Consider the following 17,995-nt stretch of genomic DNA (forward strand, 5'->3'; position numbering starts at 1 on the left):
CACCTTGCCAAAAGAACCACCTTGATGGTACAAAGTTAGACGGTATTCGTCACTTTTACGATCAAAAGAAGACATCTCAAAGTCTCTGCAAAAAGCATGAAGGAAAAATATTTAGAAGATAGCTTCCAAAAAACAAAAAAAAAAAAAAAAAAAAAAAAAGCAGGATATATGCATATATATGTATAGTTATATATATGCCCAAGGAGTAGCGCAGCCTTGGGGCCGCTCGACCCAGCGAAGGGGAGGCCCACGCCTCTACTCATTTTCTCTCCTCTATGCGCTAAGAGCCCCAAGAAGCAACCCAGGCCTCATGGCCCAGGTCCCGCGAGCAGGAAGGTTGGCCCACGCCGAACCCTCTCCTTCCCTTCCCGCCTACCCAGGCTCCAGCCCAGTAGCCATGGAGACCCGGCCCAAGCCGGTTTCCCTACATCAGCCAACACCCTTGCCACACCACCTGCAGCCTGTGGCCTCTCTGCCATGCCATTCATGCATCCTTGGCACCCACCAAGCTAATTTTTCAAGCCCCAAGGCTCCTAAAAAATTCAAATTTTCCATACAAGAAGAACAACGAGAAACAACTCTTCGCAAAGGTAAGAAAAGAAGAACACTAGGGGAGAAAGAAGAAGAAATATCCTCTGGCTTCTCTTCCTTGTTGGAATAATGATTGTTCTCTAAATTTATTTAATCCCTTGCTTAAGGCAGAATTAAAAAGGTATTGGGGGCAATTATTTTCCTTTCCTTAGAAGAAGTCTATTTCCAAATCAAGAAAGAAGATCAAGTTCAAATTGAGAAACAATTCTACAAGCCTGAGCAGCTTTGGATTCTTACACCTACAATCCTTTTCTTGCATGCTTTGCATGCAACACAGAAGGTGTGGGGGTATTTGTGGAGCCTAAAATAATCTCAAAAATTCTAGAGGCGACATGTGGACTTTTATTCAAGAAGGACAAGATTGCCCTCAATAAATGGGCAGGCGTGCAACTCACATCCTTGAACGACTCAGCCGTTGAACATAACTACCCACAACTCACCTACCTTTGGCAAGGAATTAAAGATAAGGATTAATTACCTAAATCCTATCTTTAATACATTCCTACTTGAAGAATAACTCCAATCAAGTAAGTAATCCTAATTTAAATAAATTAGGGATAATTACACCATTATCTCAAGATATTATTTCCTATTTAATATCTTGGGAATATTTAGAGAATATCTCTCCATTAAACACTACATGGCATGCCCTAACCCTATAAATACCCCATATTCTACCAATTTGGGAGAGTTCTTGCAACCCAAAAAAGTCTTAAACACTTTACTCTCTCAGAGAAACTAACTTAGGCATCAAAGATCATTAGACCTAACCCCCCAGATGGTAGAAATTTGCATCGACACTTTTCTATTCCAGTCCCTTCTCCGGCTGTTTGAATAAATTTCTCAAAAACTGAAGCAATTGCAAAAAAAAAAAAAAAAAAAAAAAAAAAAAAAAAAAAAAGGAGAAGACAAAACAAGAACGAAGAACTAAAGGCACTAAAATTCAGATCCAAAAATAAAACTTGAAAAAAAATTGCGCCTTTAATTCAAGCGATGGCTTGGTTCCAACAGCCTACTCCATCTTCCCCCCACAAACTTGATTTGGGATTTCTCCCATCTTTTTTATTTCCTCTTTCATAATTTATCCAATTTTAGAAATAGTTTTGCACAAAAATTTCAGATCCAAAAGTAAGTATTTGGTTGCCATCGTTAAAGCCAACAAGCTTTTGGTGGCTTCGCATGGTAGATAATCAGAGTTCTTTGACATACAACGACTAACATTGTGGAAATTTTAAGTTTGTTTGAATGTATTTTTCATAGATTGATTGAATGTATAAGGGGGGATATATAATGAGGTAGAAGGTTACAAGCAACCCTACCTTGGCAAATCCTACTAACCCGGTAAACCCTAAAGCTGTCACTCCTTAAATTAAGGGAGTGCATGAAGTAGCTAGCACACAACTATTAACAAGTCATCTAGATGTCAATCTTCCTCAAATTAAGGGGTTAGACTTAATAGAGAATCCTATGGAAAAAGGGAACATAAAATCTAGCAGCATCAGTCACCTCATATCGTCTAATATCCATATGCAGTATCAGTCATATGCAACATCAATCACCCTATATCGTCTAATACTCCCCCTCAAGCTGGATCGAGGAGATTGATTGAGCCAAGCTTGTCAAGGAGACGCCGAAAAGGAACTAAGGGAAGTGCTTTTATGAATACATCTGCCAGTTGATCATGACTGCGAGTATAAATGGTTTGAATAACTTGGGATTGAACATGTGCCCTAATGTAATGACAGTTCACCTCAATATGTTTGGTCCTTTCATGGAACATGGGGTTAGCAGCAATATGCATAGCTGCTTGATTGTCACACATGAGTGACATTGAAGTAGAACTAGAGAATCCCAAGTTTAAAAGTAACCCCTTGAGCCAAATTAACTCACATGTTATTGATGCCATTGCACGATATTTAGCCTCCGCACTAGAACGTGCAATAACTTGTTGTTTTTTGCTTTTCCATGTGACGATGTTTCCTCCAACAAACCTATAATAGCCAGTGGTAGACTTCCTATCAATTGTAGTTTCGGCCCAATCTGCACCGGTGTAGCCACTGATTTGAGTGCATTAGTTGCTCTTCATAAGAATACCTCTACCAATAGAGCCTTTGAGGTAGCGTATAATTCTTTTGACAATGAGAAGATGTTTCACAGATGGTGCATCCATGAATTGGCTAACCAGGCTCACATGATAGGTGATATCCAGTTTGGTTATAGTAAGGTATATAAGCTTTCCAACTAGCCTTTGGTAGTGACTCACATCGGTGAGAGGTTCTCCATCCATCTCAAGCTTTAGCTTATTATCAAGAGGAGTGATAGCAGACTTACAAACAAGTAATTCAGCCTCAGTGAGAAGATCCACAACATACTTGTTCTGATTTAAAAACAAACCATTTTGAGATGTTGCCATTCAATGCCAAGGAAGTATTTTAGTCTCCCCAGGTCCTTTATGGCAAAGGTGTGATCGAGAGATTTCTTGAGAGCTTTAATTTCAACTTCATTTTCACATGTGATGATGAGATTGTCCACATAGATGAGAACCACCAATATACCAGCTGATCCTTTATGAGTGAACAAGGATCAGTCCGTATTACTTCGAACAAAACCAGCAGCTTCCAACACTGAACTTAACTTGGCATACCAGACACGTGGAGATTGTTTTAAACCATAGATTACTTTGTGCAATCGACACACCATATCATTTTTACCTTGAGAAGAACCTTGTGGAAGTTGCATATATACTTCCTCTTGTAAATCCCCATGAAGGAAAATATTTTTTACATCCATTTGATACAATGGCCAGCCACAATTCATAGCCACTGAAAGAAGAACCTTAACGGAGTTCATTTTGGCTACTGGACCAAATGTCTCCTTGTAGTCTACCCCAAACATTTGAGTCAAACCACGTGCAACCAATCTGGCCTTGTGACATTCAATTGATCCATCAGCCTTGAACTTTGTTTTATAGATTCATCTACTCCCAACAGTTTTCTTTCCTGGGGGCAACTTTACAATGCTCCATGTTTGATTGTTTTCCAAGGCATGAAGTTCATCCTTCATTACATTTCTCCACTCAGGAATTAGTTGAGCCTCTTGAAAGGTTCGTGGTTCAATGTGATGAGAGATTTTATCCAGGAATATGGCATGATTGGGGTGAACACGACTATAACTCAACACCTCAATGATGGGGTGTTTAGAAGTGAAGGTAACATAGTCTCGGAGCCTTGCTAGAGGTTGTCGAGCATGCACATGATTACGCCTTGTAGGAGGTAAAGTGGGAGCCTCTTCGTGACTTTCATCTTGAGTATACTCAGTACCATTCTCCAGGTTTCTTGGTTGAGAAGACACATGAGTAGTTTCACTCATAATCTTTGCTTGTTCATGATTGCTAGTGGCTTATGGATCCAAGTGCACTGAGTGATCAATGCACGCAGGCAAGGGAAATAAATCACACATTAGCTCCCCCTCTCGGGAATGAGCAGCCTTCTTGGAGAAATAGGGAATTGTTTCCTCAAATCTTACATCTCTAGACACAAGCATCTTGTTAGTATAGGATGAAAGCATTTATAACCTTTTTGGGAGGATAAATATCCCATGAAAACACACTTTGCAGCCCTAGCATCCAGTTTGTCACGATGCAATGTTTGAACATGAACAAAGCACGTGCAGCCAAAGACTCTCAAATGTGATAAAGTTATATGTCTTCCTTTAAAAGTTTCATAAGGAGACTTAAACTCTAAAACATGACTAGGCAATCTGTTGATTAAATAGGTTATAGTGAGAATGGCTTGTGACCAAAATTTCTTTGATATGTTCATATACAACATCAATGCATGAGTCTTCTCAAGTAAATCCCTGTTCTTTCTTTTAGAAATCCCATTTTGTTGTGGGGTTCCCACACAGCTTGTCTGGTGAACAATACCATGAAAACTCAAATATTGACTCATACTGTTAGATAAGAACTCAGTGCCATTGTCGGTTCTTAGGTTCTGAATGGTTGATTGAAATTGAGTTATGACAAGTTGATGAAAGTCTTTGAACATAGTGAAGACATCCTTTTTTTATTTTAACAGATATAGCCATGTTGTTCTAGAAAAATCATCCACAAAGATAACAAAATATTTATATCCATTAAAAGATTTAATAGTTGGACCCCAAACATCAGAGTGTACAAGTTCAAAAGGTTTGCTAGCCCTAGACAATGTGTAAGTTTGAGGCTTTGTTTGTCATATGGTCAGTGGCTCCTGAGTCGATAATCCAACAATCATGTTCAATAATGGTGAAGAGCAGTTGAGAATGCAATAAAAATACCTGGAGCTTTGCTTTTTGGTATATTCTCATTTTCAGCAAGGAAACCTGTGAACTGTCCCAGTAGCGTAATGGGATTTTCAATTGTACCCCTTGAGCTTTCTGCAGCTTTTCTATGTCCCTTGGTTTGCATGTATATTGCAAAGTCATTTATGAGCGAGACAGGATTTGAAGTAAAGTTCTGAATGCTTTTAGGGAATTAGGTATAGCTGTGATTTGTTGCTTGCTGATGTTTGTATGAGCTAGTATGGAAGCCTTGAAGGAATCATTTTGTGTTCCTTGTTGAACTTAAGTTTCAATTCAGGGTGCAAAATCTTGCACCTTTCCTCCACGTGACTTACAACGTCACAGTAACTGCACTTCAAGTGTGGAGTTTTACCCTTGTAAGGCCTGTTGTCTGAGGGTTTATGTTTGGCAACATAGACTCTTGACTCAAAAATCTTGGAATTCTTCTCTAAGTTCATCACCCTTCTTCGAGCTTCCTCACGTTGAACTGTGGCACACACTGTCTTGAAGGAAGAAAGTTCGACATTCATCAGGATGTGACTCCTGAGATCCTCATAGTCCGAGGTTAAACTCTCAAGTAGCTCATATATCTTGTCTTCTTCCGCTCTTTTTCAAATAACTGCAACATCAATGGTGTGAGGTAGATAAACATCTAACTCATTCCACATAGTCTTGAGACTTCCTAGGTGTTGCACAAAGGTTTTTCCATCTTGTTGAAGACTGGTAATGTCCCTCTTTAGCTAAAACACTCGTGCATAATTATTTTGATTCATGTATATGTCCTTCATAGATTTCCACAGATCATGTGAGGACTCGGAATAGCTGAAGATTTCAGCGATATGGTTCTCCATTAAGTTGAGAAACATTGACATGACTTGTTGGTCCTTGCATAACCATGCTTCATATGCTTGGGTATAAGGCTCGGGTGCTTCAACTTCTCCATTGATGAACCCTAGCTTTCCTCTTCCACCGAGAGCAAGAGACACTGCTCTAGACCATGGGAGATAGTTGAATTCATTCAACAAAACTGAGCATAAACGCATATTCGTATTTATCTCAGTATCTGGAACAAAAGAGGGAGAACTTTGTGAGTTTTCTTCCCTAAGGTTTATTGAACTTTCTTCAGCCATAACTGGAGCTTGAAGATGAACAGCAGTGGAAAAAAAAGAAGGGCAGAGACAGGTCAAGGACGACATGCTTTGATACCACGTGGAAATTTTAAGTTTGTTTGAATGTATTTTTAATAGATTAATTGAATGTACAAGGGGGGATATATAATGAGGTAGAAGGTTACATGCAACCCTACCTTGGAAAATCCTACTAACTTGGTAAACTCTAAAGTTGTTACTCCTTAAATTAAGGGAGTGCAGGAAGTAGCTAGCACACAACTATCAACAAGTCATCTAGATGTCAATCTTCCTTAAATTAAGGGATTAGGCTTAATAGAGAATCTCATAGAAAGAGGGAACATAAAATCTAGCAGCATCAGTCACCCCATTCCGTCTAATATCCATATGCAACATCAGTCACCCTATATCGTCTAATAAACATCCTGTCTTTTGGGTTATAATGTTGGAACTAAAGGCTGATTGATAATAGAGGAGTATATTTGGATGCGACAATATACAGAAAATTACGGGATAGATGACGATATACAAATTATATATCAATGGCATATGATATATAACGACAATGTCAACCTAGAAGAATGATACAACGACTACATAAGGATGATATAACGATACGTAGACTTTATATTGAGATTATGCCAACATACAAGGATGATATTACAACTACGTGCTATAAGGGGCTACACAAGTAATGTTGTTGTTATATCTCATCCTTGAAACCCAACGATCTATGTGAACAAATTTAGTGTAGATATAGTATTGAGATTATGCCAACAGACAAGGATGATTAGTGACCAAATGCTATAAAAGGATGGACAAGCAATGTCGTCGTATATCATCCTTAAAACCAACGATATATGGGGATAGATTTAGTGTATGTGGACCATGATTTTTTAGGTTTAGAGTAAGGTGGATCGGAATACGAATATCTCTGAAGTTTGGTCATGGATTCAATAGCTTCTACAACGGAGCTGCATAGATGAAGCAACGATGCTACCATCATCTTGTTTTGGAGTAGTGATGTTGACTCTAAAACTACCTAGCGTACGTGGCGTGTAGGCTGAATAAGCTAACTACGTCCTTCAGTCGAATGTGGGGCATGCCAACTCGTCGATCGAGCTCGGTCGGGGAGTGAATGAGTGTTGATGTGGCGTTGGACTCCCTGTTGACTTCTTGATCTTGCGACTGTGGCCGGGGAAGGAACACGTCTCGGCCCGGGTTCTAAAGCTTGAAGACAAGACTGCTAGCTCATATTAAGTAACCTAGTAACACCTCACTTTGCGGCCATGTTGAATGATGATTTGCCGCGACACCAAAGCAATCAAAAATAATATTCCTTATAGTATTATCTTTAATAACTTCAGAGATTGCCAACCTCTCGAACTTGGTTGTGAAATCAAGACCACATACAATCCCAACTTTATCTCCAACCATCTTGTTGTTATCACGAAACCAATAGCACATCAGGGACATGCACGACATTAATCAAACACCACTCACATTGGTAATTTCTTCAAATTGGACTCTTAATTTGCTTAATTGCATGGAAATTGTCTCCATGGCCTCACGCTGCATGCAAATGCAATCCATTCTTTTTGACCAATAACCCCATCTTTAATTTCTTTGTGCTAATCTCCTACTCCAAGCTGTTCCAATCTAAGCGTACCCTGGTAGCAAACCCAAGTTAACTTAAACTCTGTTATTGCTTTCAATTGGAGATAATTTGAATCCTATTTATTCCGTATTAGAATAATTATTATGATAAAAACCAAAATATTATCCTTTATTAATAACAAAATTATCTTTACTTTTCCATCCAACAGTTGAGAGTTATGTTCACTCAACGATCTTGACTGCACAGACCAATGATGTAATTTTGGTACAAACAAGTGATCAACAGATTAGAAACGACTCTCGCCGATCTCCACCATTCTGCAAACCTAACCTCCTCTTTGTTCAAATTGATATCTCTCACTCTTATGAGAACTGACGAACCGAGAACCCAAATTTCCCTCTCTAACGAACCTGAGCGACATGATGCCTCATCTCCATCATTCGACGCCTGCACCGCAGCCTCTGACCAGAAAATCATGGAGTCTGTGAGAGGAAGTGAAGGGGGAGAGAGAGAGATAGGAGAGTTAAGAGTCTGACCAGAAAACAAAATCATCTAGAGATTAACGGAAGGAAAATGGTTGGGGTGAAAATTAATATCATATTTGTTTTTTTTATTTTTTATTTTTATTTGTTTGTTTAAATGAAATAGAAATTAAATTTAGGTCTAAAAACTATTTTTGTTTGTAGATTAGTCAGATACTGTACTAAACACTTCATTATTCTTATAATGCTTAGTTCATGTCAAGTTAATCTAGCTTAATTCATGAAGCTAGTCCAATCCGAGATAGTCCAGTACAACAAACACAACCTAGATATTTTTTACTTTTTAGTATTGGGTATATAAATGGACGACTAGTATTGGGTATATAAATGGAGGACTAAGGTATAGCTAGCCAATTGTTAGTGACCATAGCCATGGCGAAGCTACATGGAGACAGGAGGGGCGTCCGCCCCTTAATCGTCAGAAATCGCCATTGAGAGTGAGGATTTAGCCCCTTTGAATTGTCACCGAATCTGTTGCGCTACTTTGCCACATTTGTGTCTTATGCTTCACTATTTTTTATGCATTTTATTTTTTTAAATACCCAGACTAAAACAACATCGTTTTGGTCCTGAAATATAAAAACATAGAACGAAGTCGTTAAGGAAGGCTACCATAGGACTGTCATTATTCAAAACTATCTTAAGTTGTTTTATAGTATGAAGGAATTTGGTGTACATGGAAGTGTCAAGTCCTATGTGGCTATATTAATGACATTATGCACTACAACCAGTATATGATGGGAGAGGTATTTAAATGCAATGTTGAGTGAGGGAATGGAGCCTAATCGGCATACTTTATATGAGTCACTCAGTTATGCTCGCAAGGTGTTTGACGATACACCCCACTTAATTGTCTCTCTCATGAATGCCATGCTTGGGAGTTGTTGTAGAGAGAACTGATGGGAATATACCTTGTATCTCTTCTATAAAATGATATCTAATTCAAGAGGCAATGATGAAAAGCCCGATAATTTCACCATTCCCATTGCTAGTGTGCGAGGTTAAGACAATTGAACGATGGAATTTTATTTTCTTGAATTTATGAGTTTTCTTATTTAGTTAATCTAAAAGAACAATGAAATTTGAATACGGAATTTGTTATTTTTAAAATTTCACTCATAAAAATTGAGAAATGATACATATTTACATAGATTTAAACTTGAGAATTGAAGGTCCCAAATTTCAAGTTCTTTTTCCAGACGAAAATTTTAAATTTCTATATTTATAAATGCAAATAAGAGAATTGGTAAATATCAATTTATAGATTCTGATTTTTATTTAAATTTCAAGTTATTTTCCACGTCCAAAAAGTAGGGTAGGGTTTGAGTTTCAGAATCACTGAAGTGCGTGATAGCTTAACTAGAACTCGACCCTCCGCCCTTCCCTAAGCGAAAACCTCAGCCGCTTCCCCGACTCACCTGCGTGTTTCTGTAGGGCTTCTCTCTCTCCTCACTGTCTCTTTTTCTCTCTAGAAGCATCAAGCTACCAGACCCAAGATCAAAACCATATCGAAATCGCTGGTGAGCTTGTCTTTTCGATTCGTTAAATTACTACGCTTTTCTCGTTGAATTGTTTATTTCTGGAACGATTATATTCAAAATTCCACAGTTTAGACATTGTTAGAATTTTAATTCAAAGTTTGTTGGGAATTTCAGATCCGAATTTGCTTGAAATTTTGGACTAGATAGTGTGATTCGATATCTGGAACTCGAATGACACAATGCCGAGAGCAAATCAAAGAAACCCTAATAATCCAATGGAACAGAATACAAACAGAGCAGTGATGAGGAGCAAATTTCAATATCTGCCGCGGGGTTTGATGGTGGACATTCTCTCAAGGATAGTCTGCTTCAAGACCGTCTTGAACTGCAAGTGCGTTTGCAAAGAGTGGCTTTCTATAATTTCTGACCCTGGATTTGCTCGTCTCCATCTTCCGAGATCACCCATTGGGATATTGGTGAACGTTTGGCAATCTCATTCTCCAGTGAAAAAACTTGATTTGGCCCAGATCGTAGAAAGTGCTGCTGGTTCTGGTTTTGGGGTCAAAAAAATGATTTTCACTTCCAAAAATAGACTGCCCACTTTCGAGTTCGAGTTGATAAACTCTTGTGATGGTTTACTTTGTTTGTATGGACCGGAAACTGATGGTCTGTATGTGTGCAACCCTGTGTTGGGCGAGTGCATCGCAATTCCACCTATTAATAATGGTAGGTGTCGCTGCGGTTTTGTTGCACTTGGTTATAACATTGGGACCAATGAATACAAGGTGTTGCAAACAACCTCATCTAATAACGAATTCTATGGTGAGCGTGAGGCTGAGCGTGAGGCTGAGATATACACCATTGGCACAGGAGTTTGGAGAAGCCTTGGAAGTGTTCCTCAAACTATACTTGATACAGACGAAGCAATTCAGTTACCGTTTGACGCTTTTCTGCACGGAGCTCAACATTGGGCTCCATATGACTCGTCAGAGTTTTCTATATATTCTTTCAATTTTGAAAGAGAACAATTTCAATCGCTACCCACACCTACACTCTCACCTGGGATCGTGGAAGCAATGCATGAGCGGTATTCAGATTATTTACAGTTGGGACAGTTAGGAGGTTGTCTCCTTCTATGTGTGCATGATAAACCGTCTACCAAATTAGAGTTCTGGGTTATGAAGGAATATGGGGTCCAACAGTCTTGGACTAAAATTCTTGTCATTGATAACTTGTCCCCAAGATGTTTTGGGTACATGCCAATTATGTTTTTGAGTAATGGAGAAATCCTAATAGCATACGTGGAAAAGCAAAACAACTGTAGCGGCAGCCGGCTTGTTGGTTGTTACAATCAAGAAGCAAAAACTTTCAGGCGAACTACAGTTACTGATCTCACCCAAGAATTTTTTCATGCAATTGCTTACAGTCCATCCTTTGTTTCACTCAATGATGTTGCAAAAGGAGAAGTCAAAAGGTACTTAAATTACACTTAAGATACACTTCTCTTCTATGTTTTGTTACATAAGTGATGGGTTTCTTTTACATAAAAAACAAGTGGTAACAGATTTCTTTGTTTAAATATGAGTTCAGCTCATCAGTACTGCATGTATGTGTGTTTGTGTTAGCTGAACTGCAGAACATTTTTGAGTTTCGGTAATTGAATTGCCCCTTGTTGCTATTGTAATACTTGAAACGCTTGTTGAAGTTTAACTGATTCAAGAATTGAAGTTTGTTGTTCATTATTAGAACTTCGTCGACAAAACAAATGCTAACTGACTCAACAGCCAACAAGTTCAATCTCTTTTTCTTTTTCTTTTTTATTTTTTTTATTTTTTTTAAAGCAACGGTAGTAAGTTCAACGTCTCTGATTTAGTGGTACAAGGAAAGTTGCACCTCGTTTACTCAGAATGCAATCCTTCCGCCATCGCAGTGATGCCATATCGATACATTTAGAGTTAACTAGCTTGCCATGAACTATGGATTTGTATAATACATGGATGTTTTGGGAGGGAGCTGATTCAGCTGAGAAATCATTGCTAATTGGTTTTTTCCAATTCACTGTAACCATATGCCTTACCCTATATTTGATTTGCAGGATAAGAGACAGGAAGAAATCTAAGAGGCACATTGGTAAATCGAAGCCCACAGAACTGGACTACAAATTGCATGCTTTTGATATGTGGTTCGAGCGAAATTCCTATGTGAGTTGTCAATAGGTTATGTGTTTATATGTTTTCTGTTTCCTTGAATCCATGTAATTGATTTCGGTGCTGTCTCCTTATGGCTGAACAATATGATTTCCTTCCAGGAGATTTACTTTTTGGATGCGTGAATGCGTAATGTGTTAACACTAGTTTCAGTTGGAGGGAGGTGATTCTCAATGTGCCAACGATGCTTTGTCACAAGAATATCGCGATGCTGAATCAGTTTCCTTTTGTTCCTCGTCAAAGACTGCAGCTGCCCTCCCTCTATTGAGATCCAGGCTGCAAGTGATAACTTGGTTTAGGAAACATTTTGTCGATGTCTAACCTTATCCTTTTTAAGTAAGTTTTGCGAAGGGGGCTTTTTGGTTACTTGATTAGTACAATCTTCTCTTAATTTCATCATTGCAGCATGGATGTAAGTGAAAGAAGAAAACCACTAGGCCTAAAACCCCTCACTTAAAAATTTCATTTGTTGAATTCACAGCTTAGAGGTTATTAGAATTTCAATTCCAAATTTGAAGTTTGGATGACATAGACGAGATCAGGTATGATTTGAGATTTTGCAGATGGTGATTTATTGTAGTAGCGGAAAATGGTCATGTTTATGCACTCAATTGTGGATTTTATCCTCATCGATTTCTCTTTCGAAGGGACAATGCTTGGCAAGTCAATGATGGGTAGGAACTCCTACTCAAAAGTCTTTGTGTTCGAATCACAGAGCTTTTTGCTTATGATCAGAGTAGTTCATATTATGAATCAACATCTCAGTAAAAAATGAATTAAATCTAAGGTCGTTTAGTCAATCTATTGTAGCAAATACATAGGCAGTTCGTAATGCTTTCATCAATTATGTTGTGTTTTTACACAGATCGATGACTAAACAATTTTAATTTTAATTGACTTTTTGTAGACGATTTTTATAAAGTGATTTATAATATAAACGGTTATAATTAATTATAAACAAGATGTTCTATAAATCGGCAACAGACAATTTGAATAAGAACTCCTAGTCATGGACCATGGTATCGATCTAAAAAATATGTGATTTGTAATTTCCATTAAAAAAAAAAAAGTCCAATTTTTATTTTATTGTGATTTGATAAACTCTATACTCTAAACCAACCACTGTGTTTTCTTTTGTGAATACGCAACAGAATCCCCTTCGGTTTTAATCTATTTATATCCCCTTCTCTCTGGAGCATAAAATTTACAGGCACAATGCCGCCGAGAGGAAATCAAGGAAACCCTAAGAATCTGAAGAAACGAGATCCAAACAAAGAAGTGACGAGCAGCAAAAACAAAGAGAAAGAAGAAGAAGAAGAATGGAAATCCAATGATCCTTGCAAATTCCAATATCTTCCGAAGGTTTTGGTGGTGGATATTCTCTCAAGGAAAGTGTGCGTCAAGACCGTCTTGAACTGCAAGTGCGTTTGCAAAGAGTGGCTTTCTATAATATCTGACCCTCGATTTGCTCGTCTCCATCTTCCGAGATCACCCATTGGGATCTTGATGGACGCTTTGCAATCTTATTCGACAGTGATAGAACTTGATTTCGCCCAGATAGTAGAAGGTGCTGCTGGTTTTGATTTTGGCGTTGAAAAAACGCTTTTCACTGCCAAAAATAATCTGCCCAATTTTCAGTTCGTGTTGATAAACTCGTGTAATGGTTTACTTTGTTTGTATGGACCGGAAACTGATGGCCTGTATGTGTGCAACCATATGTTGGGTGAGTGCATCACAATTCCACCTAATAGTAACGGTAGGCGTCGCTGCGGTTTTATTGCACTTGGTTATAGCATTGGAACCGATGAGTACAAGGTGTTGCAAACGACCTCATCTAACTACGAATTCTATGGTGAGCGTGAGGCTGAGATATACACCCTTGGCACATGAGTTTGGAGAAGCATTGGAAGTGTTCCTCAAACTATACTTAAGAGAAACAGAGACGAAGCAATTCAGTTACCGTTTGACGGTTATCTGCACGGAGCTCAACATTGGGCACCGGATGACTTGTCAGAGTTTTCTATACTTTCTTTCAATTTTGAAAGAGAACAATTTCGATTGCTACCCCCGCCCACACTCTCACCTGGGCTGTTGGAAGAAATGTGTAAGTGGTATTCAGAGTATTTACACTTGGGACAGTTAGGAGGTTGTCTCCTTCTATGTGTGCATGATAAACTGTCAACGAAATTAGAGTTCTGGGTTATGAAGGATTATGGGGTTCAACAGTCCTGGATACATGCCAATGATGTTTTTGAGTAATGGAGAAATCCTAATAGCATACGTGGAAGAACAAAACAACCGTAGTGGCAGCCGGCTTGTTGGTTGTTACAATCAAGGAGCAAAATCTTTCAGGCGAACTACAGTTACTGATGACACCCAAGAATTTTTCATGCAATTGCTTACAGTCCATCCTTTGTTTCACTCTACGATGTTGCAAAAGGAGAAGAAGTGGAAAGGTACTTAAATTACACTTCTCTCCTGTTGTTTTTATAACCACTTTTTATTTATGTAAGCTGATTTTTCTTTTCCTGTAGTCAATTGCCTTTAATTCATTGCATTTGTCAAAATAATATCATATCTTAACTATCAATCTCCACAGTTACTGCATGTGAACGTTTGTTCGATTATGTTTTGTTACATAAGTACTGGGTTTCTTTTACATAAAAAAAAACAAGTGGTAACAGATTTCTTTGTTTAGAAAAGAGTTCAGCTTATCAGTATTGCATTTACGTGTGTTTGTTTGTTCGCTGAACTGCAGAACATTACCGAGCCTTTGGCTTTGAGTTTCGGTAATTGAATTGCCCCTCGTTGCTATTGTAATACTCAAAACACTTGTTGAAGTCTGATTCAAGAATTAAAGTATGTTCCTTATTAGAACTTTGTCAACAAAACAAAGGTTCTAAAAAATGCTAGGCGCTAGTCGGGCGGCGGGCCGTGGCTTAGTACCTAAGCGGCTAGGAGGGGCCTACGAGAACTAGGCGGATTTAAATAAATTTATTATATATCATATAAATAAAAGCCTATTTATACTTATAAAAATACACAATTATATTATGATACATAAATTGTGAAATAAAATGACATAAATTATAAAGTACTAAAACATATTGAAAACATGGGGGCAAATATATAATTATAATGAGTGTTTATTCAAGTATTCAACAAGTTTCTTACATTTTATTGAAAAATAAAATGCAAAATGAAAGTTATCTATTTTCTGTATAAGTGAGAATTGCGACTTAGGCAGGCGCCTAAGCTGGTTTAGGCGCTATTTCTTGATTTTCAAACGCGTAGGGATTAGTCGGAACGCTAGTCAATTGCCTAGCGCCTATGCGAAGATTTTAGAACAGTGAAAGCAAATGCTCTTAAGTTCCTTCATATGAACTGACTCAACACCTAACATGTTCAATCTCTCTCTCTCTTTTGTTTTTTGTTTTTTTTTTTTTTTTTTTTTTAAAAGCAACGGTAGTAAGTTCAATATCTCTGATTTAGTGGTACAAGGAAAGTTGCACGTCGTTTACTCAGAATGCAATCCTTCGGCTATCAAAGTGATGCCTTCTCGATGCATTTAGAGTTAACTAGCTTGTTATTAACTATGGATTTGTATAATACATGGATGTTTTGGGAGGGAGCTGATTCAGATGAGAAATCATTGATAATTGGTTTTTCCCAATTCATTGTGGCATATGCTTTACCTATATTTGATTTGCGGATAAGAGGCAGGAAAAATCTAAGAAGCACATTGGTAAATCGAAGCCCAGAGAACTTGATTACAGATTGCATGCTTTTGATATGTGGTTCGAGCGAAATTCCTATGTGAGTTGTCAATAGTTTATGTGTTTTATATGTTTTCTGTTTTCTTGAATCCATGTAATTGATTCCGGTGCTGTCTCCTTATGGCTGAACAATATGATTTCCTTCCAGATGATTCATTTTTTGGAGGGGTGAATGCGTAATGCGTTATCACTACTTTCAGTGTGAGGCAGGTGATTCTCAATGTGCCAACAACGTTTTGTCACAAGATTATCGCGATGCTGAATCAGTTATTTCCCTATGTTCCTCGTCAAAGACTGCAGCTGCGTTCCCTCCATTGAGATCCAGACTGCAAGTGATAACTTGTTCTAGGAAACATTTTGTGGACGTCTAACCTTATCCTTTTTAAGTAAGTTTTGCGAAGGGGGCTTTTTGGTTACTTGTTTAGTAGAATCTTCTCGTAATTTCATCATTTTTTTAGTAAGTTATTCATACCATGTTTTTATACCACATTTCTATTTATACCACCTTATGTCGTATTTGATGTGGACATCCACATTATTTGAATTAATCAGATTTTTAAATTTAGTTCGTTATTTAATAAGCTAATAATTAAGAAAAACTAGTTAATTAAATGATGATTGTGGTATACGAGGAGTCTTTCTCATTCATTTCCTTGGGTTTTGCAAATTTTTCAAATGATGTGGTTGTCTACATAGATGTCACTTAAGGTGGTATAGATGGAAACGTGGTATAAAAACATGATATGAATAACATTACTCTATTTTTTTTTAAATGTTCCTCTTGTTTGTTCCTTTGTAATTCATCCGTATCTATGGCGCAGTACGTAGCTTGTCCGTAGAACTAATCCAGTTCTATGGGGCAGTAGCCTCTCCGTAGAAATAAACCAGTTGTATATAGGAACCCCTTGTTAAGAGAGAGAATTGGCATAAAAGAATGACGCATGCCACTAACCTTCGATCTCCAGCGCCAGTTTGTATGTTGGATTAGCCGACTCTTCAAAGAATAGCACTGAAATATGCAGCGAGGCAAATCAAACTTGTCGCATAATGAGACGTGAAGTACAAGGTGTCACATCCCGGCCCGGGGCGGATCACTTCCCGGGCCCGCTCCACCACCATAGCACGATATTGTCCGCTTTGGGCCCCGACCATGCCCTCACGGTTTTGTTTTTGGGAACTCACGAGCAACTTCCCAGTGGGTCACCCATCATGGAATTGCTCTAGCCCCCTTCTCGCTTAACTTCGGAGTTCCTACGGAACTCGAAGCCAGTGAGCTCCCAAAAGGCCTTGTGCTAGGTAGGGATGAGAATATACATATAAGGATCACTCCCCTGGGCGATGTAGGATGTCACACAAGGTCTTCAAGACTTCAACCCTATGCTTCTTTGCCAACTCAGAAATTAATGCAATCTTGCAAAAAAGTCAAATGACCCCTCAACCTTTCATTTATACAAGAGGGAATTGGATTCACTCTGAACTTTAGTGTCACATTCAATTCCTATACAAGAGGTTGTTGAAATATAAGTCGTTTCACTCTTAAGAATTCCAAGGCATGACCTGATGAGGTTTGAAGTATAACGGCTAGTTTTTGTTTTAAAGTTGAGAATAGTAGTTGTGACTGAGTCTTCTAGGACATGTGTAAGCTCTAGATTAAAACAAATGAAGGGCTAGGATTGTTTCCACCACTGTAGCCTTGGAAGCTTTGTACTTATGCTTATATGCAGATGAGAATGAAGTTTTTGTACAATGCCGGAGCTAGAAATTTTTTACCAGATGGGCTAGCTTAAAGATTTAAATCTTTATAAACAAAGAAAATTTTTCACAGTATCAGCTAACTTAAGAAAATTTTCACAAGATGAACCAAGAATTTTCGTTATTCAAACAAATTCAAACTTGTACATGTACAAGAAGCGATGAGAAAAAAGATGTGAGAAAAAGAGATGGTTTGTAAACTATATTATATAATTAAACCAATAGAATTTGAATTAGTAACTAAATATATGGTGCGCTACATTCGAAAATCAGTAAAAACTACATGTAAAATTTTATTTTCTACCAAAAGCTACCTGGGCTACAGCCCAGGGTAGCCCTTAATGTGGCTCCGCCGGTGTTTTTGTAATAAGATTTTGAAGATGAATGAATGAGAGAAAGGCAACTACGCTTTTGCACCCTCAAATACAAATTCCAAATACGTTTATGCTCTTTATTTTCGTTGTGTTCATCTCAAATTCATATAGATTTACAAACAAAATTCCAAAGTGCGGTGCGCGGTTTACTTGCGGTGCAAGTTTACATTCCAATAAACAACATTGCTCAATATCCAACAGAGGCATGCA

At 38.1% G+C, this 17,995-nt stretch overlaps 1 protein-coding gene, 1 long non-coding RNA gene and 1 pseudogene across 2 annotated transcripts; all 3 read left to right on the forward strand.

The window, feature by feature from the left end:
* Positions 1-9,482: 9,482 nt before the first annotated feature.
* Positions 9,483-13,182, forward strand: LOC137716479 (F-box/kelch-repeat protein At3g23880). The gene is made up of 5 exons (XM_088690980.1): positions 9,483-9,715; positions 9,851-11,150; positions 11,772-11,877; positions 11,985-12,557; positions 13,080-13,182. The coding sequence occupies exons 2-4, from the start codon at positions 9,916-9,918 to the stop codon at positions 12,006-12,008; spliced, it is 1,365 nt and encodes a 454-aa protein (XP_088547106.1). The 5' UTR covers positions 9,483-9,715; positions 9,851-9,915; the 3' UTR covers positions 12,009-12,557; positions 13,080-13,182.
* On the forward strand, positions 13,099-14,473 carry LOC148697920 (F-box/kelch-repeat protein At3g23880-like; annotated as a pseudogene).
* An 828-nt stretch (positions 14,474-15,301) lies between these two features.
* LOC137714418 (uncharacterized) lies at positions 15,302-16,075 on the forward strand. Its single transcript, XR_015960310.1, has 2 exons — positions 15,302-15,699; positions 15,808-16,075. It is a non-coding gene; the product is annotated as an uncharacterized LOC137714418 (long non-coding RNA).
* The last annotated feature ends 1,920 nt before the right edge of the window (positions 16,076-17,995 follow it).

Source organism: Pyrus communis, chromosome 3 (assembly GCF_041283825.1).
Source record: "Pyrus communis isolate YQ-2024b chromosome 3, ASM4128382v1, whole genome shotgun sequence".
NCBI classification, from domain to species: Eukaryota; Viridiplantae; Streptophyta; class Magnoliopsida; order Rosales; family Rosaceae; genus Pyrus; species Pyrus communis.

Coding starts and splice junctions, on each gene's coding strand:
- LOC137716479 (XM_088690980.1), top strand. CDS start 9,916: ATGCCGAGAGCAAATCAAAGAAACCCTAATAATCCAATGGAACAGAAT. Junction 11,151..11,771: donor GCAAAAGGAGAAGTCAAAAG/GTACTTAAATTA, acceptor TTTGATTTGCAG/GATAAGAGACAGGAAGAAAT. Junction 11,878..11,984: donor GGTTCGAGCGAAATTCCTAT/GTGAGTTGTCAA, acceptor ATTTCCTTCCAG/GAGATTTACTTTTTGGATGC.